General features: G+C 41.0%; 2 protein-coding genes across 3 annotated transcripts in view; one reads left to right on the forward strand and one right to left on the reverse strand.

Moving 5' to 3' along the window:
* Positions 1 to 5,285: 5,285 nt before the first annotated feature.
* On the reverse strand, positions 5,286 to 8,819 carry acot20 (acyl-CoA thioesterase 20). Its single transcript, XM_066676601.1, has 3 exons — positions 8,244 to 8,819; positions 6,697 to 6,899; positions 5,286 to 6,200 (listed from the first exon to the last, which is right to left on the reverse strand). Exons 1-3 carry the CDS (start codon positions 8,749 to 8,751, stop codon positions 5,628 to 5,630), a joined length of 1,284 nt encoding a protein of 427 aa, XP_066532698.1. The 5' UTR covers positions 8,752 to 8,819; the 3' UTR covers positions 5,286 to 5,627.
* A 5,884-nt stretch (positions 8,820 to 14,703) lies between these two features.
* The window catches only part of susd6 (sushi domain containing 6), a 29,340-nt gene continuing 18,544 nt past the window's right edge, over positions 14,704 to 25,499 (forward strand). For both annotated transcript variants that reach the window (XM_066676603.1, XM_066676604.1), the window contains exons 1-2: positions 14,704 to 14,910; positions 21,788 to 21,950. In XM_066676603.1, the coding sequence (XP_066532700.1) occupies positions 21,830 to 21,950 (121 nt within the window). In that variant the 5' untranslated portion in view covers positions 14,704 to 14,910; positions 21,788 to 21,829. The remainder of the gene's footprint in view (positions 14,911 to 21,787; positions 21,951 to 25,499) is intronic.

Here is a 25,499-nt window from a genome sequence, read left to right on the forward strand (position 1 = left end):
CCCTCCCCCAAGACTCCTTCTCAAGCCAGACTCTGTGCCACACACTGTTTGAAACTAGGACACAAGATCAGGTTTTTGGATCTCTTGCGACTGCAGGGACTGTTTATGGCAGCCTTGCAGATGGTGGCGCTAGGGAAGCTTCACTTCCGACCCTTCCAGATGTGATTTAAGGCTGGATGCAGTACATCACAAGCATTCTCTTGTCCACATTGAGAGGATGTGTTTCTGTCCTGAGCCTATGGACTTTGACTACCTTCCTCCAGTCAGGTGTCAGGTTGGGATGCATTCACTCACTCAGGGAAGGGATAACTACGGACGCGTCCCCCACTGGCTGGAGGCAGTATGTCATCACAGGGCAGTTCAGGGACTCTAGTCGGACTGGCAGGCCCAGAGCCACATCAACACGCTGGAGCTGCAGACAATATGGCTTGCCCCAAGACATTTTCTTCCCATGCTCCAAGGGAGGCGTGTCTTTGTATGCTATGACAACATGTCTGTGTGTGTATCATGTGAATCACTTTGGTGGAACGAGATCCTGCAAGCTCCTGAGGGTTGCCCAGGGTCTGTGGACATGGGCTTACTCGAGGTTTCTGTTTCTCAGATTTTGGAACCTGCCTTTGTGAATCAGGCCATTGTCCTCCCTGCCTACACAGACCATCCTGATGCCAGGCGGTCCTTATTTGCCTTGTGCATGCCCTTAGGGCCTATGTGATCATTACGGCTAATATAAGGACTGGGCTTATGGGTGTGAAAGTTGCAGATGCGAAAGGGCGGTCTACAGCATTTCTATCCCGGGCCGCAGACTGTCCATAATCCTCCTTGTGACATCATTGGTACGTCATCCACTTTTGGCACCACCCTGGCGGTCAGGTGATATGAAAGACAACGCTGGTTACGCATGTAACCGTGGTTAGGTGGATAGTGGATGACCACCAGGGTTCCTGGTCACTCGGAGATGCAAGAAGATCCAGGTTCCTGAGGCAGTACAGCATGATCCGACCAGTTATATACTGCATGGGATTCTCACGCTGTGTCACGTGAGTGACTTCGTTGACATACGCTCTAGTTGGCCGTGGCACGGCAGGGATACATCCACTTTTGGCACCGCCCTAGTGGTCATCCACTATTCACATAATCACGTTTACATACGCAACCAGTGATCAGCAGCCAGATTGACACTGGGCTGTCCCAATCACATTGTTAAACACCAACCTTTTTTGCGTTGGTCCTGCCTGCGCAATGCATTCAGCAAAAAAATTGTAAAAGTCAGCGCAATGTTCTTTACTGGCGCAGGGCTGGTTCAATCCAGTGCAATCTAGGATGAACGTAACGTTATCTGTTAGGGTCTTCTGAGATGTAGCGAAAATGTAAAGGAGGCGCAGAGAAACCGAGAGAATAAAAAAAGAAACTTGCTCTTCAAGCAAACGCTGCCAGATGTGCCAAAATTACAGATGTGTTTGCCACAGCAGGGCCTTCATTAGCTTCCGTGGCTGATGACAGTGGTGGTGATGGTGTCGGCGGTTCTGTCAGTGGCATTCACTCTGAACTGGAACATGTAGAACCTGCGGTAAGCTGGACTGCTTTCAGAACACGTAGGCTATGTAGTGAGTAGGCTAAAACAACACAACCCCTTGGTAAATCTGATAAAATGCCAATAAAATTATTTTGGCTTATGTTCTATAGCTAAGTTAGTTTGTACTGTGAAGGCAGAAAGTTGAAATAAGACATTGTGTGGACATCCAGACACTGACTGGATGAGAAAATAAGCCTAGGTTAGTACGTCTTCCATAGTATGTCTTCCATCTTGAACTAAATAGTCTTAAATGTGCGAACACTTTTTAAAACCACCATTCACCAACTATAACAGTAAGTCAGCGAGCAGCATTCTAAGTTCATTATTATATTATTATTGTTTGTGGGGTGAGTAGGAGGCTAGGCCAAGGCTAAGCTAATTTTTACCTAGTTAAGCTAGTTTTTATGTAGGTGGTTAGGGACAAGGGACAATGTACAATGTATACACCAAAATACACCAAAAGTATACGCCAGAGACCAAAATAACTAAAAAGGTGTGCGTTAACGAATGTGCTGAGCATGTCTGGTCCAAATTGCCAGGGCCGATTTTTTGTCCGCCTTTGGTCTCATCTGCTCATACCAACACAACACACACTAACACACCCCCACCACACCCCTGTAGGGGTCCTGACCATTGAAGAACAGAGTGAAAGGAGGCAAACATCGTATGCCGAGAAACAGGTGGACTACAGTCTGTTATTGTAGAAGGACAAAGTGCTCCTGTGTGGTCAGCTGAGCTGAGAGAAATGACAGCGAGTGTAAAAACAGAGGCGGTCATAAGGTTATGGGCAATCAGTTGTATATATACGTAACATTTAACCTTTGTGTTTGTGCCAACTGAAGAAAACAAATTCCACACTGGCGTGACCTGTGACCTTTTCTGTTGGAGTAAGAAACATGCTCCACTAATCTGCAACTTGTCTCTAGTCCTTAGTCCTTCTGACCCCAGGAGCCATGAAGTGCCTCTCGTTCACCTCCCGGGCGAGGACCTGCCCTCCACTCGAGGCCTGGATGCTGTAGAGCTGGGGGATGGACGCGTCTCTCTTCAGGAATTTACTGTGAGGCACGTCCGGCTTCATGGACCAGAACAAGCCCATGGGTTCGACCCCCGTGTAGGTGCCGCTGTCCGAGGCCTGGACGCCCAGGTCCAGCTGCCCGCGGCCGTCCGCTTCGTACGAGGCCCAGGCCCTGAACACCAGCCCTTTATCGTCCTTCAGCTCCTGTGAAGCACCTGTTCACCTACAGTGCTCGCCAAAATAACTACCGCTACCGCTAAATTGGAGTAGCACATAGACAGCGTTTATACAAACATTCATTGAAAGCGACAAGACAGTGAAAGACTACACTGATAAAAGCAGTGTATGCTCTGGTGTGAATTTAGCTTTATGTTTTGTGACTTAAAAATATTTGTTTCTGGCACATTTATTTTAATATATGTTATGTATTTATTTATTTTTTTAAGTTTAATAAAAAAATAATTATTAAAGGTTTTGAGAATTGTGGTTTAATAAATTAAACCAAGATTTTATTAAAATATGTGTCCCGTATGACATTCAGTAACGATACAGGGATTTAAAAAACACTACAACTACCACTAGTATGCTGTCACTCTGACGATCCACTCAACTCACACCACGCAGTGTCACTGCAGCACTGAGAATGGTCCACCACCTCAGTCGTACCTGCTCTGTGGGTGTCCTGTCCATTGCAGGACAGGGTGAAAGTGGCAAACAGTGCATACAGAGCAACAGATGGACTTCAGTTTGTAATTGGAACATGGACCTGAGAGAAGGGACAGTGAGTGCAGAAACAAGCAGGTGGTCATAATGTTGAGGACAAATGAACAAAGACCAACTTCCACAAACCTACAGCTTTAAAAATGCACACTTCTGTTCTTTAATTTGATACAGACCAGACCCAGTGCACCCAAGTGTGCTTTCACTCTGGCGACAGTGTTCACGACAGTCTCAAAATGACCAGAAACTGACTTCACTGCAGTGTGAAACACGTCTTCAATGAGATACAAGCGAGAATACAAGACCAACATGTAAACTTTTCATGGAAGCTCAGCTGCATCTCAGATTGCTGACTCATGATCCAGTTCCAATGTATAACCAAAGGAAATCATAAAACTGAGCAGAGTAACCTACATGACCAAACAGTCCACAGTTCTGACAATCATTCACACAACAGAAGTACCTGATGTACCAGTGGGAATGTGCAAAGTTCAAATATATAAATACAAGGCTAGATGGGGTCAGATGAGATGAGATTCCTCTTATATCTGAAAAAGGAAAGTCAAACAAACATAATGTAAATAGTTTCTAAACCTGAAGATAATAAAATACAAAATGAAAAATCAGGGGCGGCATGGTGGTGCAGCAGGTAGTGTTGCAGTCACACAGCTCCAGGGGCCTGGAGGTTGTGGGTTCTTTTCCCGCTCGGGGTGACTGTCTGTGAGGAGTGTGGTGTGTTCTCCCTGTGTCTGCGTGGGTTTCCACCGGGTGACTGTCTGTGAGGAGTGTGGTGTGTTCTCCCTGTGTCTGCGTGGGTTTCCACCGGGTGACTGTCTGTGAGGAGTGTGGTGTGTTCTCCCTGTGTCAGACGTCTGACAACTGTGCAACACCAGGCAGACCATCAAACCTAAAACGAGTAAATCAAGCTTTACTCATTTCTTGTTTAACGTCTCAGAATATCCAGTTGTTTCTGTCCATCTTTCCCCTGTAGACAATTGAAAAAAGAGTCAGAACTCATTATCAAGCTCAGTATCACTGAAAGCAAGTGGAACATTTCCAGCTGAGAGAATGATAGTCTAATGCAGAATATCTTCAGCTGTGTGCTGTGTGTGTGAAAGGGCAACTCAGGAAATATCCAAACTTAATATTCCAGATATATTTCTGAAACTACATAGCACACACAAAGCAAAACATAGCAGCCATTAAACTGAAACCCAGGACTCACTAAACACCAGAAATTTTAATTATATTTAGGTGCTGAGGCTTCTGCCAGCGGTGATTAAATATTTAAAAACCCTAGTCTAGTTTTAGGCTTATTTTGGGTCTAAAAGGCCAAGTAAATGAAAAAGAAAAGGTAGTTAACAACTCAAAAATCTAGGCCACGTCCTACAGGTTAGAGAAGGGGCTTGAGTCTGAAATATCACAAATTTAATGACATTGACAGGCAGGAAAAATGAGAAAGGGAATAACTAGTGCCTTCTCCTCCCCTCAGCATTCATGGTTGAACTGCCCTTGAGCAAGGCACCTAGGCCCCTTCTGCTCACTGTGCACTGTGGCTGGGTGCCCACCACTTTGTTTGTGTGTGTGTGTGTGTGTGTGTGTGTGTGTGTGTGCGTCCACTGCCAGGGTTGTGTTAAATTCAAAGTGCAAGATTTGTTGGATGTGCAGTGACAATAAAACCATGTTTTTCCACTTAAAACTGGCAAAAGGCCATCTCAGCTAATCACTCTAGGAACTCTTCAGATTCACTTACGCAGTCCAGGTCAAGTGACCTCTTCAGTTAATCCTCATTCACAGAAGAGCAGTCATCAGTGGCGCTACACTGCGGTCTAAAGACCATGCTTTGATTTCTCAACACACTTGAAAATCCCAGACAGAGATGTGGGGAAGATAAAACTTTTTATTAACCTTGTTAATTCATATTAATATTCATAAAGATGCACTCATGAATTATTAATGAAGACTACATTGTGGCTTTTAACAAACTTTATTAGTTTAATACAAAAATCAGCATTTTACATGAATAAGGCACCATTATGTTATTAATACATTAACTTTTCCCACTGCAACCAAACTAGACGCATGGCGATAGCAGCATTCTGATAGATTTGTTTTTAAATGACGGCATTTACTTGTACTGATGTATGTTTGTGAAACCTGCAGCCTGTGTTAGTTATAATTTTATCATCATTATGTACTAAGTAGTTATTGTTTTGTGATAGAAATTCCGTTATTTTACCTTAGTTTACAGCTAGGAAATCACTGACACCTCCCACTGTGTAGCTATTGGTTTGTATGTTTTTTGGATCCAGGTCGTGTTCATAAGTGTTGTTTAAAAAACTCCTGCACTCGTCTCCATGCATCAAGCTGTGCGTCTGCATGGACTTTGGGTTCTCCTCCAAAAACAACCACTTGATCCACTGCAGCGTGAAATCCAGAAGGATGCTGAGGCATGTAAGGGACTTCCAAAAAGTGCCCTGCCTTTGGATAGCTCACCACCTCATAATTAGCTTTTCCATGTGCCTTGAGTATGTTGCAAGCTTGCTCTGCAAAATACGTGCTGTTCCAATTCCTGTCGTCTTCTGACACCAGAAACAGGAAATTACAAGTGGCACGCTGAATCGGTATGACAGTGGAGAGGTTCTCTTTCGCCATAGGGTCATCTAGAACGTCTCTAATGTCCATGATACCCGAGTCTGTGAAGGTTATTCTCTTCATTTTTGACGAAAGAGGTGGGATGACCATGTCTTTGTAGTGGAGAGGGAACAGGACGTTGGAAATGGAGACGTTGATACAAACAGAGGCTTTGATGTTGGGCAGGAACGATGCCATGGACAGAGCTAGGTCTCCACTCTTTGAGAAAGACACAGTGCCTATTCCAGTTTGCTTCACCTGGGGGAAATAAAAACACAGTGTAACTAGAGATTGGGAATGACTGACTGATCATCTTAGATTTGATTAGTACAGTTCCTTCATACTTGATAACTACATGATTGTGTGTGAAGTAGTTAAAGTGGTGAGTCAGGACGCTTTAAAACAAGCATGCATCTACGTCTCTGTGAATTGATAGTTAAATCAGAGACCTTAAAACAAAGAATAATAAATGACTCCATGTATCCATCATGTATACACACACACACACCAATATTTACTGCCATTAAAAAGTTAGAAACTGATGATGGATGCAGAGAGTTATCAGAATTCTTGAATTTTGTTTTATACACAAATTATTTACCCAAATTATGTTATTTCAAGCTCCATTTTTAATCGATCTGGTGGTCTTTATTGGTGCCACACAGACTGATCATATCTGGTGATTGTTAATGTCCTTTGGTTAAGCCAACTCAATAATCAGATCAATCTCTGTGACACGGCTCGCTCCACTGACCTCAGGCTGCTTCTGCAGAAAGGTTAATGCTTCTTCAAAGTACTCCAGCTCTAATTTATCCACTTTTTTGGGCATGTCCTGGTACCCATAGTAAGCCAGGGCCAGCACCATGAACCCTTTATTGGCCAGTAGAGCTGCTCTCGGCTCACACAGAGTACCCCCCAAAGTATAGAGATCTATCACGGCAGGGAACGGGCCTCTTCCTGTATAAGAGATAACAACAAAGTGAATTAACGGACTCATGTAGATTTGGGTTAATATTACACTGATATTTATTCAGTTATCTGCTTCTTTTCAAGTCCTTTGGCACTTACATTATTCGTTCATTCAATCATTAATTCATTGTCATTCAATGCTCTAAAATCTGGACTGAACAGACTTTTCTTGACAATCCTCTTGAGGCTGCAGTCATTCCTGTGGCTTGAACAGACTGCCTTTTCGCCAGGGAGTAGCTCAGTAGTCCTCCCCATAATGGTGGTAAAATAAATCCATGACTGAAGAAGTGCCCCTGGGAAAAATGCTCCTTAAACGCAGGCATGGTTTGCTGCTCACTGTACCAGTTGTGGGTGTGTTCACTGCCCCTAGTTTGTGTGGAGAATTGATCACTAGTCTGTGTTATATGTTCACCACCACGGATGGGTTACATTCAGAGAGGCCAGGGCTTTGATAAAGCAGAGTCCTCCTTTTAAATTTTTTAAATATTATTAAAATATTTTAAATGAGGCGCCTGAATATACTGAATAAGGTAAAGTTGTGATTCTGACTTACACCACTGCACGGCGCTGCTTGACCGAGTTCACTGTCAAGAGAATGACACCAAACACACACCGTGGCTGTGTCTGCAACAGAAAGTAAACATCTCCATGCTCGTCTTGCTGTTTCTCAAGTCGGTGACTTAGAAGTCAGCATTTTGACATGGAGTCGCCGCATTAAAGAAAAAGGATGATCTCAGGGTGATCAATCTGTGCCTAAAGTCACTTAAGCTCAATGCCCTTTGGTATAAAAGCCCAAACCATCGGGATGCAGAGCAGTGGAACTGTTCTCCGGTGTGATGGAGCACCATCCAGTACCTACAGGATGATCCAGAACTAACCATACAATATCATTTCCAGACCTCGTGAAGGCTCTTATGGCTGCCATCCATCAATCATCCAGCATCTAGTGCAAATCCTTGGTGGGTGGAAGCTGAAGAACATTTATTTAATGTGTTGTAGGGTGTCCACAAACCATTAAGTATCTTGTATTTATGATGCTGACAGCAATCAGCTCCAAATGTTACATAGGGCAGTTTCTGTAGTGCTTAGCCCAGAGTAGAAGTGACACTGAAGTATCACAATCATTTTGAGGCTGTAATTTTAAAACCAAAAATATTACGCAGTATTCCTTTAAAGAAACATATGGTCAGATTTGGTATTTTACTACCCCATGTTCCTGTAGTGCATTTCTATGGATGTACAGCATGCTGTGTGGTCTTGGTTTACAGTGGGGGCACCTTAAAGTAGCCACAAACCTCTTAACCCACCTGAAAGCGATGGGATTATACTGACCAGGCGGTGTGAAGAGAGTGCCCCGGATCCTGCCGTCCCTCACCGGAGTCCTTCTGACCCCAGGAGCCATGAAGTGCCTCTCGTTCACCTCCCGGGCGAGGACCTGCCCTCCACTCGAGGCCTGGATGCTGTAGAGCTGGGGGATGGAGGCGTCTCTCTTCAGGAATTTACTGTGAGGCACGTCCGGCTTCATGGACCAGAACAAGCCCATGGGATCGACCCCCGTGTAGGTGCCGCTGTCCGAGGCCTGGACGCCCAGGTCCAGCTGCCCGCGGCCGTCCGCTTCGTACGAGGCCCAGGCCCTGAACACCAGCCCTTTATCGTCCTTCAGCTCGGAGTGGAGCTCCACGCGCTGCCGAGGACTCAGCCCGCTCACCTTTATCTCCACAGCCTCGTCAAACATGCAGCTGGCCGGAGACAGGCCGAGACGGACCGCCGAGTTGGAGCTCATCCGAACGAGTGGGTTTATGCGGAAAATATTAGTGCAGCGACGCATCAGCAGCGCCATAACTGTTATTATTATTGTGATGGTCCAGGAGCAGGGTTGCCAGATCCCTCAGAACAGATTTACCTTTGACACAGATAAACGAAGTGCCACTCCCCTTAACTCACGGTGTAGAGGTGTGTGTGTGTGTTTCCTGTTTTATTTATGTAATCATTTCATTTTAAATCCTATTTAAGTCCTAATACACTAGGAGTTTTCTTCCAGATTTACTCCAGTTCCTTAACTCCATTTTTTCTCCATTCTCCCCACTTTAATCACTAATAAATCCACTAACACAGCAATCCATTTCATCTCTTCATTTCAATCTCTTCACTACTATAATACAGTTTAAATGGACAGCACATCTTGCTTGGAGGAGAACAGCGACAGAGTAGTTATGATTTCTTACATTTACACACAATGCCTAGCATTGGAAAACTAGCCTAAGGAAACTGAACTTAGGATCTGCTGAGAACAAGATGGACAAAGAGCTTCACAGAAAAGTGCTAAAGCAGACATTATGTACAAGTGATAATGGGGGAAACTAAAGAAGTACAGGAGTTTCTCTGTCATGCAAGAGCTGAAATTTACATTGAGCCTTTGTACAGATCTTCAGATGTCAGTTGTTTCTATCAGCTACGTGGGTGTGTAATGATGTCTATTTTCAGGGTCACTGCACAGTGTTATGTCTGCGTAGGGTTTTCTGTTTATTATTGTTTTGTTTTTTAAACCGTCAGTTACACACATGTTCAAATTAATTTACTGGTTTCTGAATAAATCCCAAAAATGTCTTTAGACATTTGCACTGCTCAGTAGACAGTTAGTAATTTAAAGGACATTCACGATTGTACTAATAAAATAAATACATGTAAAAAAAATATTTGAAAAAAATCAGAAGAAATTTTCTCACCATTCCCTAGCTCTCCAGTGTGAAAACCAGTCTAATGTGTTTACAAAATCCCCAGCATCAGTAAACAACTGAAAAACCAAAGTGGCTCAGTCAGATATATTTGACTCCCTTTCTCTCTGCTGACAGAAAAATAGTGGAGTACTCCAAATGTTGAAAAATCATTTAAAGAGATATTGTTTTATTTCTGGGGCGGCACGGTGGCGCAGCAGGTAGTGTTGCAGTCTCACAGCTCCAGGGGCCTGGAGGTTGTGGGTTTGATTCTCGCTCCAGGTGACTGTCTGTGAGGAGTGTCGTGTGTTCGCCCTGTGTCTGTGTGGGTTTCCTCCGGGTGACTGTCTGTGAGGAGTTGGTGTGTTCTCCCCGTGTCCGCGTGGGTTTCCTCCGGGTGACTGTCTGTGAGGAGTGTGGTGTGTTCTCCCTGTGTCTGCGTGGGTTTCCTCCGGGTGACTGTCTGTGAGGAGTTGGTGTGTTCTCCCCGTGTCCGCGTGGGTTTCCTCCGGGTGACTGTCTGTGAGGAGTTGGTGTGTTCTCACTGTGTCCGTGTGGGTTTCCTCCGGGTGCTCCGGTTTCCTCCCACAGTCCAAAAACACACGTTGGTAGGTGGATTTGCGACTCAAAACTGTCCGTAGGTGTGAGTGTGTGAGTGAATGTGTGTGTGTCTGTGTTGCCCTGTGAAGGACTGGCGCCCCCTCCAGGGTGTATTCTCGCCTTGCGCCCAATGATTCTAGGTAGGCTCTGGACCCACCGCGACCCTGAACTGGATAAGCGCTTACAGATAATGAATGAATGAATGTTTTATTCCTGCTTAATAGGTGGGTAATATTAATTTATTTTTGCTGTTTAATATTTCTCAGGTAGGAAGCCACTCTAAATTCAGGAGAGTGCTAACTGCATGAAAGTAAACAGACACAAAGTGCTAGAAAATTTAACAATTCATGTATCAAATTAGTTTCTGTGGTAATTTAAACAGTGAATAAAAACTTAGACAAGTTCAACTACAGCAGTACAAACAACAGTCATTTTTTCTCATCAAATATTACCTTCCATTTTAAAATGAGCTTCTGAACATAAACAAACCAGAGACAATGGCAGTTCTCCAAAATCATAGACGTTTCCTTTAACTCTCCACTTCTCATACGGGGCCAGGGCAAACACAGGCTTCCTCTTATGCCAACACATCTTTTTGAGCTACTCATAACATAACATGGGCTGCATGGTGGCACTGCTGGAACCGTTGTTGTCACAGAGATCCAGGGTCCATGGGTTGTGGGTTCAAGCCCCACTTTGGGTCACTGTCTGTATGGAGTTTGGTGTGTTCTCCCTGTGTCTGTGTGTTTCCTCAGGGTGCTTTGGTTTCCTCAAGCTGTCCAAAAACACATGCTGGTAGGTGGACTGGCCATGGAAAAGTATGAATGGTTTGTCATTGAAAGAAGGAATGGGTTTTTGTTTGTTTTGTTTTCTAAGGATCATACCATTTGTGCAATTGTCTCTTTAAAGTCCCCTCTGGCCATTGATTAATGAAATTGTGATAGAGATAAAAGTGGTGAGTCTAGAGAGCAGAATAGATTGGACTAGTAGCAGGTCTGTTAAAAATAATAGTGACAATGAGTGCATCATAATGGTATAAATGACCGTATGGACTGTCTGTTCACCAAAATGACAGATTTAGAAGTTATTTCTAAGAAACGTTACCCCGCTTAAGTTTTAAAGTTTGACTTGGAAGTAACTGCACCATTGCATTCAATTGTACACGGTGATCTCTGAATAGGAAATTATTCTCCATCCCTGTCTTCACTAACGACAAAGCCTCACAGGTCGTCTATTGTCACAGCTAATGTCTTATCAGGTGCTTAATTAATAATAAAACACAGTCACAGATTACTCAGATAGAGTTAATCTATGCTTAGAACCAAATTGAAACTAAGCGAATATACTGACTATGCACACTGAGGCTTGTAATTGAATGAGGGTTTTCTACCAATGTGGCAACAACGGCTGGGGTTAGTTGTGATGCTATGGTGCTGTCACCTAGCGTTCGGAGTAGTAAAGGACAGCAATCCTCAAAAAAGGACTGCAACTGAAGATGAGTGAGCCTTTTTATTTTACATCAGTAATGTAATACACTAAAATAATTCTCCTCGAACCACTGTAAACGTGTTACTGTAAAGTAACTGGTGTGATTTTGTGTTACTATTTTACTGTAAGGTGTAAACAGAGTGTATTGTTGTACTTATGTTTTTCATTAGGTTCTTTTGTTATTCTTTATAAATAAGATTAGTAAATAATTTTAATCCAGCACAGTGTCAACATTTTTAGCATTTAATCATTTTATATCAGGATTCTCTCATAGTTGTTGGTAATATTTGTATTAGTTTGTTTTCCAGAATAAAAGTCTCTGTGAATTTAAAATCTGTTTGAGGAGATTATAAATGAGTTATATCCTGTACAGGACAGTAATCTGTGTGGTCTAATGGTGGACCAGCAGTGGTCTACAGTCAGTGGTTGCCAGCCTTGTTATGCCAGTGGACCGATATATGCTCGCTGTCTGGGGTAAAATTATTTAATACTGTCTGGGCACTGACTATTAATGTAAGAATGGGTTATTTCTGTGAGAATGTAAGTGTTCTGAGTGTACTGTTGTGTTGTATATTGAACATTACTGTGAGAATGTGAGTATTCCTAGTGTTTCACTGTAAATATACTGATAGTCACTGCATCATATGGTACAGTATGATTTTTAGTTTTGAGTGAATTGCAGTGTGCACTTATTTTTACTGTAGGAATTTTATTTGTAACAGGTTTTTGTGAGTGTACTGACTGTTACAGTATGAATGTGATTATCCGGAGTGTGTATCTGAAAGTGTAGTCTCATTAATGATTTTGATCATTGATAATGATCTTATTTTGGTTTTTGCTGTCATTGTTCAGCTGGTTGTGAAAAACAAAAACACACGCTCGCTCCTGCGAACAGCGTGACTCCGCCCTGTTTCCATGGAAATGGTGCGAGAACCAGCGAATCGGATCATAGGGCTCGGCTCACAAATTAATCGAATCTTTTTTTCAGTCACCTTAATTAGGTGACTTTTGATTAACTAACAGAAATTACATTATGTGTGTTAATTTCAAAAATATAATACGTTAGAAGTAATATAAATGGGTGAATTTTCAGAAGAATAAAAAAACTATGATCTTATGTAACTAATTTAGCCTATATAAAAAAAACTCTACATATGATTTCATATTCACTAAAATTGTCATAAGGCCATTTGAATTACACCCTATTTTTGCTGTCAAAACAAACTTTCTTTGAGTGTTATATTGCCCCTTGGATCTGAGTTACATAATGCAGTGCTTACAGTCTTCCCCTATGAAACGGGATGACCCTTCAAGAGCCTGATACCACATCAGAACACAAAAAAGCAGCATTAAAGCAGGCTCTGCTGCCAGTCTGCAGTGATAACAGAGCTACTGGACTATAGCGTAATTAAATTCTCAGTTATATGTAGCTGAAATAAGTGGGTTATTCAATGGCTTTTTGTTCACAGCTGCCAATTCCACCTTAAAGAATGCAATTACTTTGCCATTTAAGGTGGAACTGGAAAATTCAGAGACATTGGCAAAATATTAGTGATGGTTTATGCTTGTTGTAAAGTAAAGGAACATCATGCACTGAAAGTATATTAAACTGAGAAAACAGAGTGGGTATCATTGTTTATTAAAGGAGACTATACTGATGTTTGTGGCTATTTTGGGCACATGCACTGCCATCTTGCAGCTGATTCAAAAGACATTCATAGCCCTTCAGTTAAAGTGAGCCCCTGGAAAATCTCTATTTGAAGGGGTACATAGCACCCCCCCCCCACCCCTCTTTCCCAAATGGAGGGTCTGGGCTAAGTGGTAAAATGGGTTTCACCATTAGTCACAGAGTTAATTCTGTTCTGACCTATGCAATGTAAACTGAGATAGTGTAGATTCAGCACCAAAAAATGTAATCAACTCACTTTCTGTAACCAGTCACACTACCTGCTGCCCCACAGTGCCTCTCCGGCAATATTTAAACACTTCCAACAAAGATTTTCTTAAGCCTGAAAAGACATTGTTTTATGCCCTCCATCAAAAATTGAGCAGTCGCTATAGAAATGTATTCTCTGATTACGATTCACAGATCACATGAGTTTCTGTGGCTACTTTTAGTTGTGAGCAGCGCCAAAACCGGAAGGAAAACTTTCCAGTCATAAGCAAGTGTAACTGTGCAAGACTCAGGTGCATCATGGGTGACACAAGCGAGTGAGGATGGCAGCAAAAAAGAAGGTGGACAAAAGGAGCTATTTTACAAAGAAACATGTAAATCATTTAAAGTCAAGTTTGCTAATGAAATGAGTCCATCATAATAACAGCAGGTTATTAGTCTGTAGCTATGAATGACATGGTTTGGAAATTAACTGCACAACAAGCTGCCAATTGTAGGTTCTCTTACATTGTCATTTTACCACAGAGCAAAGGAAAACCACAGGGGAGTCGGGGGTTGGTAGATTCATAGGTCTCCACCAATATCAAGAGCAAACTTACGCCATTGCATAGGTGTGAGCGTGAGTGAATGTGTGAGTGTGTCTCCCTGTGAAGGACTGGCGTCCTGAACTGGATAAGCAGTTACAGACAATGAATGAATGAATGAATGATATGTTGTTTCTCATTGTAGAAGCTCATATCAGTGTAATAATTTGTTATTTTTACATTTCTTCTATTATCTGTAAATCACAAAACATGAAGAATCAAATTGCTTGTTCTCTCTTAATGAACTAGTTCATATTTCACAGAGTGGATCTCTCACATAAGGCAGCCATGTTTAAATTGTTTTAGTACTGAGTAATTGATTCATCCGAGCCGTAGGGTGTCAGTATGATGACTCTTTGGTAACGTGAACACATTTTCAGTGACTAATTGTTGCTCTAATTTAGACAAACTGCCATTTTGGGAGTCGGTACACGAGGTTCAGGTAAAAGAACCACATCGAAGAACCGAATGAAAGAGTCGACTCGCTGATGATTGACTCACGGCTGAAGCCGAGAACGGAACACAGAGAACAGCGCTGTGCAGAGCGACTCGGTAGGGACTGTTGAGAGCAGAAGCTAGCGGATGCTTAAACGGAGAAATTACACACTTTCCGCGGTTTATTTACACCGGATAAACATTATTTACAGACCCAGAGTCTTTAGCCTGTAGAATCAGCCCCATGTCCCCAAAGTGAGTTCTGAGAAGACGGCTTAATTCGGGTAAGAGTTTCCTCAAGCCTTGTATCTTTCTGTGCGTTGGCCGGCTAGCTAAGCTAACGATAACAGTTGTTGTTGAAGATGACTGTATTTTAGAGGCAGCTAACTCAGAGGCTAGCCGTTTCCCTTAGTAAACAAAGTCAAAAACAGCTTGATATCTCAGATATATGTCTAAAACAACAGGAATATTATACTCGAACCAGTAAGAGCTAGTCAGGCTTTGTTTTGCCTTGTTTGTTAGAGCTTTAAGCAACGAGTGCTTCTTTACATTATCATTAGATATTGAAATTAACGTTGTTTTTTAAAGTAGTAATCTGACATTAACCATAGAGAATGTATGTAGATAGGTTAGCAAGATAGTCAGAGTGTCGTAACATTATAAACTAACATCTGTATTGAGGTGACTAAGTTGGAATAAACGTAGTAAAAAAAGGGTATGACGAAACCGAGCTGGGTTTCTAATTCCAATTTATCCGTTCCACCTTAAATAACACGGCAGTTAGATTGTGGCGAATAAGAAGCCAACTTTAACCTCATTCCATATAATTGAAGGCTATTTAGGGCTTACCAAATACCTTCAGATGACACTCCGTCTTTTGTTTCTCCCTGAGACCAGCACAGCCTTTAATTTTCTCAGTAGAATCAAAAAGGAGCTTTAAAAATGGTCGTTTCTAAACATGATCATTTCCTGTGCTAGTCAGACCGCTTTCTTTTGTTAACATACATCTGTTGGTAAACTACTAGGCTTTCTGTATGTGCCTTAGGGCTGTGATCTTTGCCCGGCGCTGAAGTGAATCGGTGACTTTCAGCCGAATACAGTGAGCTCCTCTTTGTTTCACTGGCTCTAATAGCATATGCACGTGTCTGCGCACGTGTAACTAAAACTAGGATCAGGCTTAGTACACACGGGCTTTGGAGCATATTTTGGTAAGTGACTAAGCTTAAACGTCCCCCTCCAGTGCAAATCAAGCGTTTAACCTGCCCATGTGGTGTTGTTTACACACCAGAAGACGAATCACGAGTTAAATATCTGGCAGCTCCACAACTGAGCATCCCCACTTTGAAACTGCAGTGTTCCACAGAGATTCAGACAACCAGGTTTTCTGATGTCATAAACAAAAGGGACTAATTCTGGCAATTTGCAGGGCATGGCTTTCAATCCGCAGAAGAGTAAGTGAAGATTGAGGTGTGGTCTAACTGCATATTCATAAATCTGCTCATACTAAATGAATGTGAAGGTGTAAAGTTAAACTTAAACCACTTTTAAGGAGTTGTATTTTCTTCTAAATTAACAGAGATGAGTTTTTAAATGGTTAATGTGTTTTTAGGACACATGGGATAGATCAGGAGTCATTTCAGGAAATAGGAGACCTTAAAATTCATAACTCAAACTTTCCTCGCTGCGATGTGGCATGTACACAGTTAAAGTCTCAAGATGTGCATTCAGTACAGTTCAGCAATTGTTTGAGTTACTTTGTTTTTTTGTTTTTTTTTGTGGTGTTACGAAGCACATTTTGATTTTGGAATGATGCTTAATAGAAGAGCAGCCAATCAGAGCAGAGGGCATTTACATGTAGCAAGAAACAGCTGCTATAAATCTAAAGGAAAAATTCATGTGAGCGCACACTGTTTTTGAGACTTAAAACTATTCAGTAAACCTCAGATGAAAAAATTGATTTATACTGTCCTTGATTTTACCAGAAATCATGGGAAACCAGACCCAAAATGCACAGCTGCGGTGAGGTTCTGTGGTAGTTTTTTTTCTGTTTTGTTTTGTTTTTTTTGTACTTCGTGCAGTAAAATCAGTTCTCTCCAAATGCAGTAAGCTTGCAGTACACATTAGTGGAGGATATTATGCTGTATCAGTAGCAAAAATTCAGCCACACGAGCTTATTGAATTATCATTAAAATAATTTAAAAATAGCATCAAATGACTAATCCATTGTTCCTGCCGAATCACGTCATGGCCTTGTGCTGTTGGAATGATTCTCCGTCTGACCAGTTTGACAGAGATAACCAGACCAAACTCCAGGAAGGTGGTAAAGCTCATTATGCAAAAGGATTACAGCTTGAGTAATATATTGCTTGACCAATAATCTCCATCTAAATCAACAGCTGCCTGTGTTTTCAACAGTATTTGTGAAAATATGTATGAAATTTGAGCAGTTACTGACATTGTTTTTGCTTGTGGTCTCTTGACAACAGGACAGAACTTTACATTGCTGGGGTGTGTGTGGGTGAATTTGATCACAAATAATTTAATCGTATCATGGTCTGTGACGTGAAGCATATCATCGCTGTCCAATGAAAAGCATGTCTCCAGAATAGTAACTTTATAGGAGAAGGGGAAAACCCTTCTTAATTTTCAATGGAATTTAATGTAAAAAGCTTTTATTCAAAGTGATTTTGGAGCATTTTCATTGGTTCATTAATCATAAAGTTTTCACACAGTGTGAAGAACAGCTGCTGTGTTCAAATTAGGGATGCGTCGATCCGATATTCATTATCGGTATCGGTCCAATTCTGGCCTAAATTGCTGGATCGGATATCAGGAAGGAAAAAACATGCAATCCAATCCTTTAAATATATATATATATATAAAAAAAATATTTTAGGGTGAAATTTGCAACATGTCGTAAGTCAATGCAGCACTTTCGCATCGGACCGGCAGGCATCACGTGATAGAGCGATTATTATGAGAGGCCTGTAAACACGTCAGCAGTGTGGAGTTACTTCACAGTCAACGAAGAAAACAGCAAGACCGCCGAGTGTAATTTGTGTAATGTTACTGTCTCACGAGGTGGTAGCAGTGTTGGGAACTTTAACACCACGAACATGATTAAACACTTACAGAAACACCACGGAAAGGAGTACACGGAATTTATCAAGGCCTCGAATGCTAAGAAGAAAACTGTTTCGCATCAACAAACGCTGCTCGGAAAAAAATTTTTTTTCAAAGCAACTATTTTTTCAAAAAATCGGATTAGTATCGGTATCGGCAGATACCCAAATGTAAAATATCAGTATCGGTATCGGACCTAAAAAAGTGGTATCGTGCCATCCCTAGTTGCATTTGGGAACTCGCAGTGACACAGAGTAAAAATTTACAGATAATTTTGTGATCGTTTTAATCCATAAAATGTTTGTCATCTGCAATAGAAATCAGAGTGCAATTCAGGGAGTGGGTTGAGACTAATCTTTTTGTATCAGTTGATACTTTAAACTGCTTGAAAGAATTTGATGATTGTAATTGGACTAGCAGAGTACCTGCGTAACTACATTTTCAGAATACATTTTAAAGATTTAAATATATCATGTGGCAAGATTGTGGAAAGCCACTTGAAAGAGCCAATTCATTTTTCTACTCTCGTGTTCAGATTTATCCTTTCCTAATCCTGTCAAAACTTGATTTGTTCTGTCCTGTCCTGTCCTCTGGAGACTTTGATTATATTATGGGTAGAGCTCTTTCCACAGAAGTTATTGGTGTGGTCAGAAATCAGAGTTGCTTCTCTTCCAAGTCTGTAACCTCAAGTAGGACCCATAACTCCACAAGTATTTGAACGTTTTTTAGTGTTTAAAGCATTAACAAGCCCTGAGGGCAGACTTTTGCTTTGTAGAATCCATGTCCATCTAAAACGAATGCTCAGGCTGGGCCTACTTCACATATTGATCACTATCAGGTTTCTGCCTGTGAGCTGTATGTTCTGCAGGGTGAACGCCACAACTTCAAGTTAACAGCTTTTATTTGTGACTGTGTGTAGGAAATAACACTCAGGATTACGCCGCAACGTGTTAAGTGTGGCGTGAGTTGGTTTATTTAAAAAGTATGCATTTGTCCTCATTTCTGCTATTCATTAACAGCTTCAACACTGCTGTATTTTAACAGCATTGTGCCTGAGATTTCAGAACTGTTACTCACTGTGATTTAAAAGGTTTCTCTTTTAAAGTAATTTTATACCTGTTTAGTTGATAAATACAGTTTGGTAGAGCCCTGTTCCTTAAAAATAATACCCATTTTATGCAACTAAAAATAGCATTAATAAAGGAATAAATATCGCCCAGTGCACTTTTACACAATTATAACTAAATTGGTTGTCACGCATCACATTGTTTATGACACAGTCCTAAATAATATTATTTTTTTTGTATATATTTCTGTTATATAGCAATTTTTACTTTTCCTTAGAGTTATTTTCATTCTTTTCTTGTTTTAGATCTGGCACGTGTTAAGCATTCAAGCCTCAAGCCCAAAAATGGGCGTTGCTTGTGTTATTGTCTCAGTATTGGACCACGTTTATTGACCAACCGAGGTACTGGTCAGGCCCTGTGTGGCAGCTGCAGTTCAGTCTCGTAACAAAGAACCCCGTGGGCCTTCAGGCTTTGAACTGTGCTTCAACTAGAGTCTTTTATATCCTCATGCAGACTGGAAAATTATTACTGAATTTCTCTCTCTCTCTCTCTCTCTCTCTCACTCTCACTCTCACTCTCACTCTCACTCTCTCTCTCTCTCTCTCTCTCTCTCTCTGTGTGGCCAGTTTCTCCAGTAATAAGAACTGAGATAGCCCCCCCCCCTTACCTTACCCTCAGTGAAGCATTGCTGCTTCACTGACACCTTGTTGTACTATTAAGAGCTTTTAATGCCATTCAGGTTTTCAGATTGGCCTTTCCCAATATACAGACAGGATGAAGTTTATTGGCTATTCCTAAAAGATTGGTGACATTTGAATTAATATAATTTGCTCAGTAATTTTCTATTGAGGAGATAAAGGTTGTTTGCACTTCAGTTTGTTTTCTTTCAAAATAACATTGAAAAATGAATGGCTTATTTTATCCCAGCTGTGCTGTCATCTGTTTGCAGCTTTATCACCTGAAAAAAAAATCTTCCTCCATTCAGGCTGTTTATGACTCATTTACTCTAATGGCTTTCTTTTTTATTTATTTTTTATTTTGCTGTTCTGAAAAAGCTCACAGAAATGTATTTTGTTCGCAGCTATTTTACTGAGTGTTACATTTAGCTTCGCATAAACGCACAATAAAATTAGTAGGACTGTAGCATGCTGTATTGTTTGTGTGTGACTGAGGATTAGTGCCAGCACAACTTGCGTCACGCTTCTTGTTCTCTGCAGGCTCCCTGCAGTGGAGTGGACAGTGTGGTAGGAACACCAGACTGGCATGGTTGTAGGAGGTGCTCTCTCACACTGGCCCAAGCTTCAGCAGCCTGGACAATACACACACACACTTCAGTTGTCTTGCAGCAGAGAGAATGCTGACAATTGGCTATTTCTTAATGACTAGCCCAGCACCTGCTTCTCATTTGTGTGCTAGTACACAGAGTACAGTACACAGGAAGCATGAGTTCAACTATGTAAATGTCAGACTTCAGTAGCTTCTGTGATGTTGTGACTGTATCTAATATCTCCCTTGATATTTATTTTGGTGGTTTGTTGTTCTATTTGAGCTACCAGATATGTACATTATTCCCTTTGTTTGCCAACAAACATAAAAACAACAAACATTGAAAACAAACATATCCAATATTTCACTAGATAATGTGTTTTGGAAATGTTTGAATAATGTAATAATACAATACATTTTCAGGTATGAGCTTGAAAACCTGGTTTGAACTTTTCCTACATTTAATCAAAATATTCCCCCCCTCACTTAGCCACTAGAAACGTAATTAAAGTTGAGTATCAGAGAAGCAGTGTTTTGTTAGTTCAGTGAAAAGTTATCTAAAATTCAAATGCAATTCACAGTAAATCCCATTTTTGAAGGTAGCAGACAGTATGTTCCTGTTTCAGCCGCTGTCAGTAGCAAAAGTGGAAGAATAGAGGAAATAAGCCAGCTGATTACTCAGTGGGTTTGAAAGTCCTTTATTGCAAAGGACATGAAGAATGCAGCAAATAAGATATCACTATGAGCTTTTGTTCCTTTTTTTTTTATACATTTGGTTGTTTTGAAGCCGTTTGATGAGCATGATTATTGAATAACCTCACAAGCCACATTTTTAAATTCTTATCTGAGTCAGAGCGCTTTAGTCACTGAACATGGCTAAGAACTGCCCTACTTTGAACAGAGGGGATTATTTGAATAACATTCAAACCAGTTATATGTAAAAACATTCAAGTGCATTAATATGAAACATGGTGATATGCAGTGACGTAGTGAGGGCTCATTTACAATTGAACACTTAAATTGAGTGAAGTTACTTGCCGTGTCAACGTAATATTGTATGCTCTGTGGCCTTAAAAGAAACTTTAGTTTCTTCTGAAAATGGTGGTCTGTGGTCTGTTTATTGTGGGCCCTGATTGCTGTGTATATTGTGTGTAAGTGTAGTCTTTTAAATATTCAGATGATTCACCAAGTGTGCACTTTAACTGTGTTGCACTTCTGTTTCTGTCTTCACCCGTGCTTTGTGCTGCACCATGGTCCTTGGGAAATGTTGTTTTGTATCACTGCGTACTCTGTACATGGATGAAATCACAATAAAGCTTCTTGAACTTGAAATAAGCCCATAATAGTCCTTGGTTTGCACTCAGGTGTCCAGGTCTGACAGTGCCAAAAACATGACTTCTGTTTTGACTTCCTCAGCTGGCTGTTTGATTAGAACTTGAGCTTGCTCAAATGGGATTTGTTCTGTGATGTTTCTGAGTCAGAGTCGTCTTGTAACTGTGATTACGTTTAAATGATAATTCTTAAGCGTTTGTACCTGCAGAGCTGGCATGAATCATTAATACTGTTCAGACATGGTCTCCTTGCTAATGTGCCATTACCTAGGTCTACAGTAAAGAGTATCTCCTTGTAAACTGAGCACAGCTTCTGCCGTGTCATGCAGCTCAGTGGATGATCTGTGTATTAAAATGCTTGTGTGTCTCCTAAGGTTTAGCCGGAGAGGACGGTAGCTGTGCAGCGGAGCTGAAAGATGTGTGATGGGATGGTAGCATGTGCGACGCCAGATTGGGGGGCACGCTCACATGCTCTAGTTTCTGTGGCCCTGCAGCTGCTGCTCTTACTCAGCATCATCCCAACGAGCCAGGCCTCAGGTAAGAGCAGCATTTCTTCTACCATTCTTATTATTCCCACACGTTGCAGGAAGGGCATTCATCTGGACCCATTGTGCTGGACGATGTAATCTCTGCTGAGGTCTTGCTGTGTGGTTTTAACTATTCTGTATGTAATTTTTTAGTCTGAAATATTTCATGATAAAATAGTCTTTTTTTTCACTGATAAAATAGTCCTTTTTTTAGTGTGGGTTCATGGCATATGGGCAGCAGCATTCATGGTTTGTGTTGACACAGACAGGGAAGACAGCATGTGGGTTGGAAGGTGTCCTTGTTTTGTATCATACTGATTTTCTCTGCCACAAATTGAGTGCTGGGCTTCAGCAGTTGGTTGGGGTAAAATGAGTATTGTTGTTGTTTGTTTGTCAGTGGAACTGCTATATGTATAAGATCTATATATAGGATCATATGAACATAACTTAATTGCTGTGTTAGCCAATACATTGCACATTGTTTACCCTGCTCAGTTTTGACACTTTAAGTGTTCTGTTTCTTGTTGCACCTTCTTGCACACTTGTAGCAACAGTTTCACCATTCTTTGCTCTTGTTTCTTTAGTTTCCCCTATATTTATATTTTATTATTTGCCCTTGCATCTACAGGGGTTGGACAATGAAAGTGAAACACCTGGTTTTAGACCACAATAATTTATTAGTATGGTGTAGGGCCTCCTTTTGCGGCCAATACAGCGTCAGTTTGTCTTGGGAATGGCATATACAAGTCCTGCAAGGATAGTGGCCAGGTCTCTACGTGATGCTGGTGGAGGAAAATGTTTCCTGACTCGCTCCTCCAAAACACCCCAAAGTGGCTCAATAATATTTAGATCTGGTGACTGTGCAGGCCATGGGAGATGTTCAACTTCACTTTCATGTTCATCAAACCAGTCTTTCACCAGTCTCGCTGTGTGTATTGGTGCATTGTCGTCCTGATACACGGCACCGCCTTCAGGATATAATGTTTGAACCATTGGATGCACATGGTCTTACTGGTGCAATGTGCAATTAATGAAGATTGGCCACCAGGCTGCTCCAATTTAGCCATGAAACCTCCCACACTACAATGACAGATGATTCAGTTTCATTGTCCAACCCCTGTATATGTTCCCCTCAATTTTATTTTATTTTGTAGACTCTTGTAGCTTGGTCTGCTTTACCATGTGCTGTAATCTATCCATCAGGGTGTGTATACATATGGATGGTCTTTATTTCACAAGCCATAATAGAGGGGTGTGTAAGTGAGTTTGAAATGTGTTTATTAGCCAGCCTCTCTCTCATCCAGTCATTCATTTCATCCACCTTTTTTTATGTCTTTATGCTCACTAAGTTCAAGATATTAACATCATCACTGCACAGTTTCACTGATTGTGAATTCTCTGGACAATGACCTGGACTCATTACCCAGACATGGTACTAGGGACCTGGCAGGATAAAGCCCGTTTATTGTCCAGTATATCTGTTTCAGACATCTGCATTCTCACATAAAGCTCTTTTGGATAATGTTTAGAAACGTGTGGTTTATGTCTGAAAAAGGCCTCTCTATCATTTGTGGAAGTGATATAGTTGGTAAACTGCTGATTTCAAGACCGCAAACCAGGGTTTAGTTCCCCACCTCGAAAAGTACACTATGATCCATTTCATACCTGGCATTAAAATGGGTCTGATCACGTATGACCACAATAATGCATAGCTGTTAACACCTGGCCTATAAACGAATCTGTGATTGCCTGTGATCAGAATTTTCACATCCCTGGAAGCACAATTATAAGCACCTACAAGTGCATCTACTGAATGTTGTGGCCTCCTTCACAGCCTCCTTTGTCTTTCATTCATTGTTGTACTGAATGTGTCTGTTTCTCTTCTTATTTTTTTCTCTATCGCTCTTGCACTCTCTCTAGCTCGCTTGCTCACTCACTGTCTTTCTCACCCCCTTCCTCAAGTTAGCAGATGTCCTTTCAGGGAATGTGTGCCATATTTATTTCAGGGGTGTGTCATGCCCTGGCTGACCTCTTGTATTTCATACAGGACACTTAATTTGTCCATTTTAAAGTGGCAGACTTAAAATAACACACATTCAGAGGTTGTTTTTGTTGTCGTTTGCCTTTTTGTCTTTGTTCGACATGCGTGGATTCACAAAAGCTCTTCCTCGTCTCAGATTTATGTAGGATGACTGAGTCACTATGAGCATTGCATGATAAACGGAGAATGGAGATGGAAAGAGAAAACAGCCAGGACACAACAAGTTTAATTTTTTGCATTAATGTTGTTGTATTTTTCAACTGAAACACCAGGCTATAGAGAAAACAGAATGTTTCCTTTGGTGTGTGTGAATTTCTGTGGCATTCATTTGAAAAAGTCGAATGAGACAAATGATTTATGGCCCTTTGGGCTTAAATTAAGTGTTGGTTTTTGGCTGAGACAAGAAGCAAGACCTGTTCCGAGTTTCAAAAAAATAATAATTAAAATGAATGCTGTCTTTCACGTCAGAGCTTGTATTTGTTTTGTAGTTTATTAGACACATTTTTATTTTGAATACTCAGAGCTTCAGCTCAGTGGATCATGCTATGTATTACTTTTTCTTTACCCAGTGTCATCTTCTTAACTTGTCAAATTCAAGCACATTCAGTAATCCCTGACAGTTTTTGAGGAATAGTTTCTGTGGCTTTCAGAACCATATGAATATTAAGTCCACCAATTCCATTATAGCAGGTATTGGATTATGGGTTGAGGTTTTTTAATCTTATTCCAGCATATAAACGGAGCTTGACGTAGCACAAATAGAATAAAGCTAATCCAGTTTACTGAGTATGCAAAACCAAAGAAAGCTGTAGTTAAGTGTCTCGTAGACTGTATAAAAGGGTTTGTTCAGAATAACAGTATTCTTTGGTTTGTATTATGAGTCATTCTAGCTCATATATCATGATGGTAAGTAAATTATCAGCTGTATCTTTAATATTTTGAACTCTAGCACTTCCTGGCTCGATTGCATAGTTTGGTGTTGGTCACATTACGTACTTAACGCTTATGAAATATGTCTGGGTGTCTGTACGATTACTAACTGAATTAAGCAAAGCGCACATGAAACAGATCCCAGTGCTAGGTGGAAGAGGAAGTAAAATATAAATGTTCTGCTTTTCTAAACATTGCCGAGAAAGTAGATATCTTACTGCTTGAAGACTCTCGGCTCATACAACTGTCCAGATGTGATCAAAGACTATCATTTACTCGCAGGACTCTTCCCACATTGCCCCTGAAAGCACAGACTACACAGATGAGTAAATGATTGTAATGCAGAACATATGGCACTCAGATTACCAAAGTGACTATATGTTAAAGTAAAAAGAGTTTTATTCAGTACCGTCATTGACTTTTATATTGTTCTGTTAGCTCTTTTTTTTTAGTGTTTTTTAATGTTTTACTAAACATTTATTTACTCTGTGATCTCTGTGATGGTTCTTTGTTCATTTACTTCCTGCCTCTCCACAACACACTGGCAGCACAATTTTCAAGTTTAGAGTGAGTGTATGTACGTGTGAA

Source organism: Hoplias malabaricus, chromosome 7 (genome assembly GCF_029633855.1).
Source record: "Hoplias malabaricus isolate fHopMal1 chromosome 7, fHopMal1.hap1, whole genome shotgun sequence".
In the NCBI taxonomy this organism is placed as follows: Eukaryota; Metazoa; Chordata; class Actinopteri; order Characiformes; family Erythrinidae; genus Hoplias; species Hoplias malabaricus.

Bases quoted from the DNA above. Each gene is read 5' to 3' on its own strand.
- acot20 (XM_066676601.1), bottom strand. From the start codon at position 8,751: ATGGCGCTGCTGATGCGTCGCTGCACTAATATTTTCCGCATAAACCCA. The intron at 6,900-8,243 runs GTCAGTATAATC...TCTCTTATACAG, and splicing joins CACTCTCTTCACACCGCCTG to GAAGAGGCCCGTTCCCTGCC. The intron at 6,201-6,696 runs GTCAGTGGAGCG...TATTTCCCCCAG, and splicing joins TTCTGCAGAAGCAGCCTGAG to GTGAAGCAAACTGGAATAGG.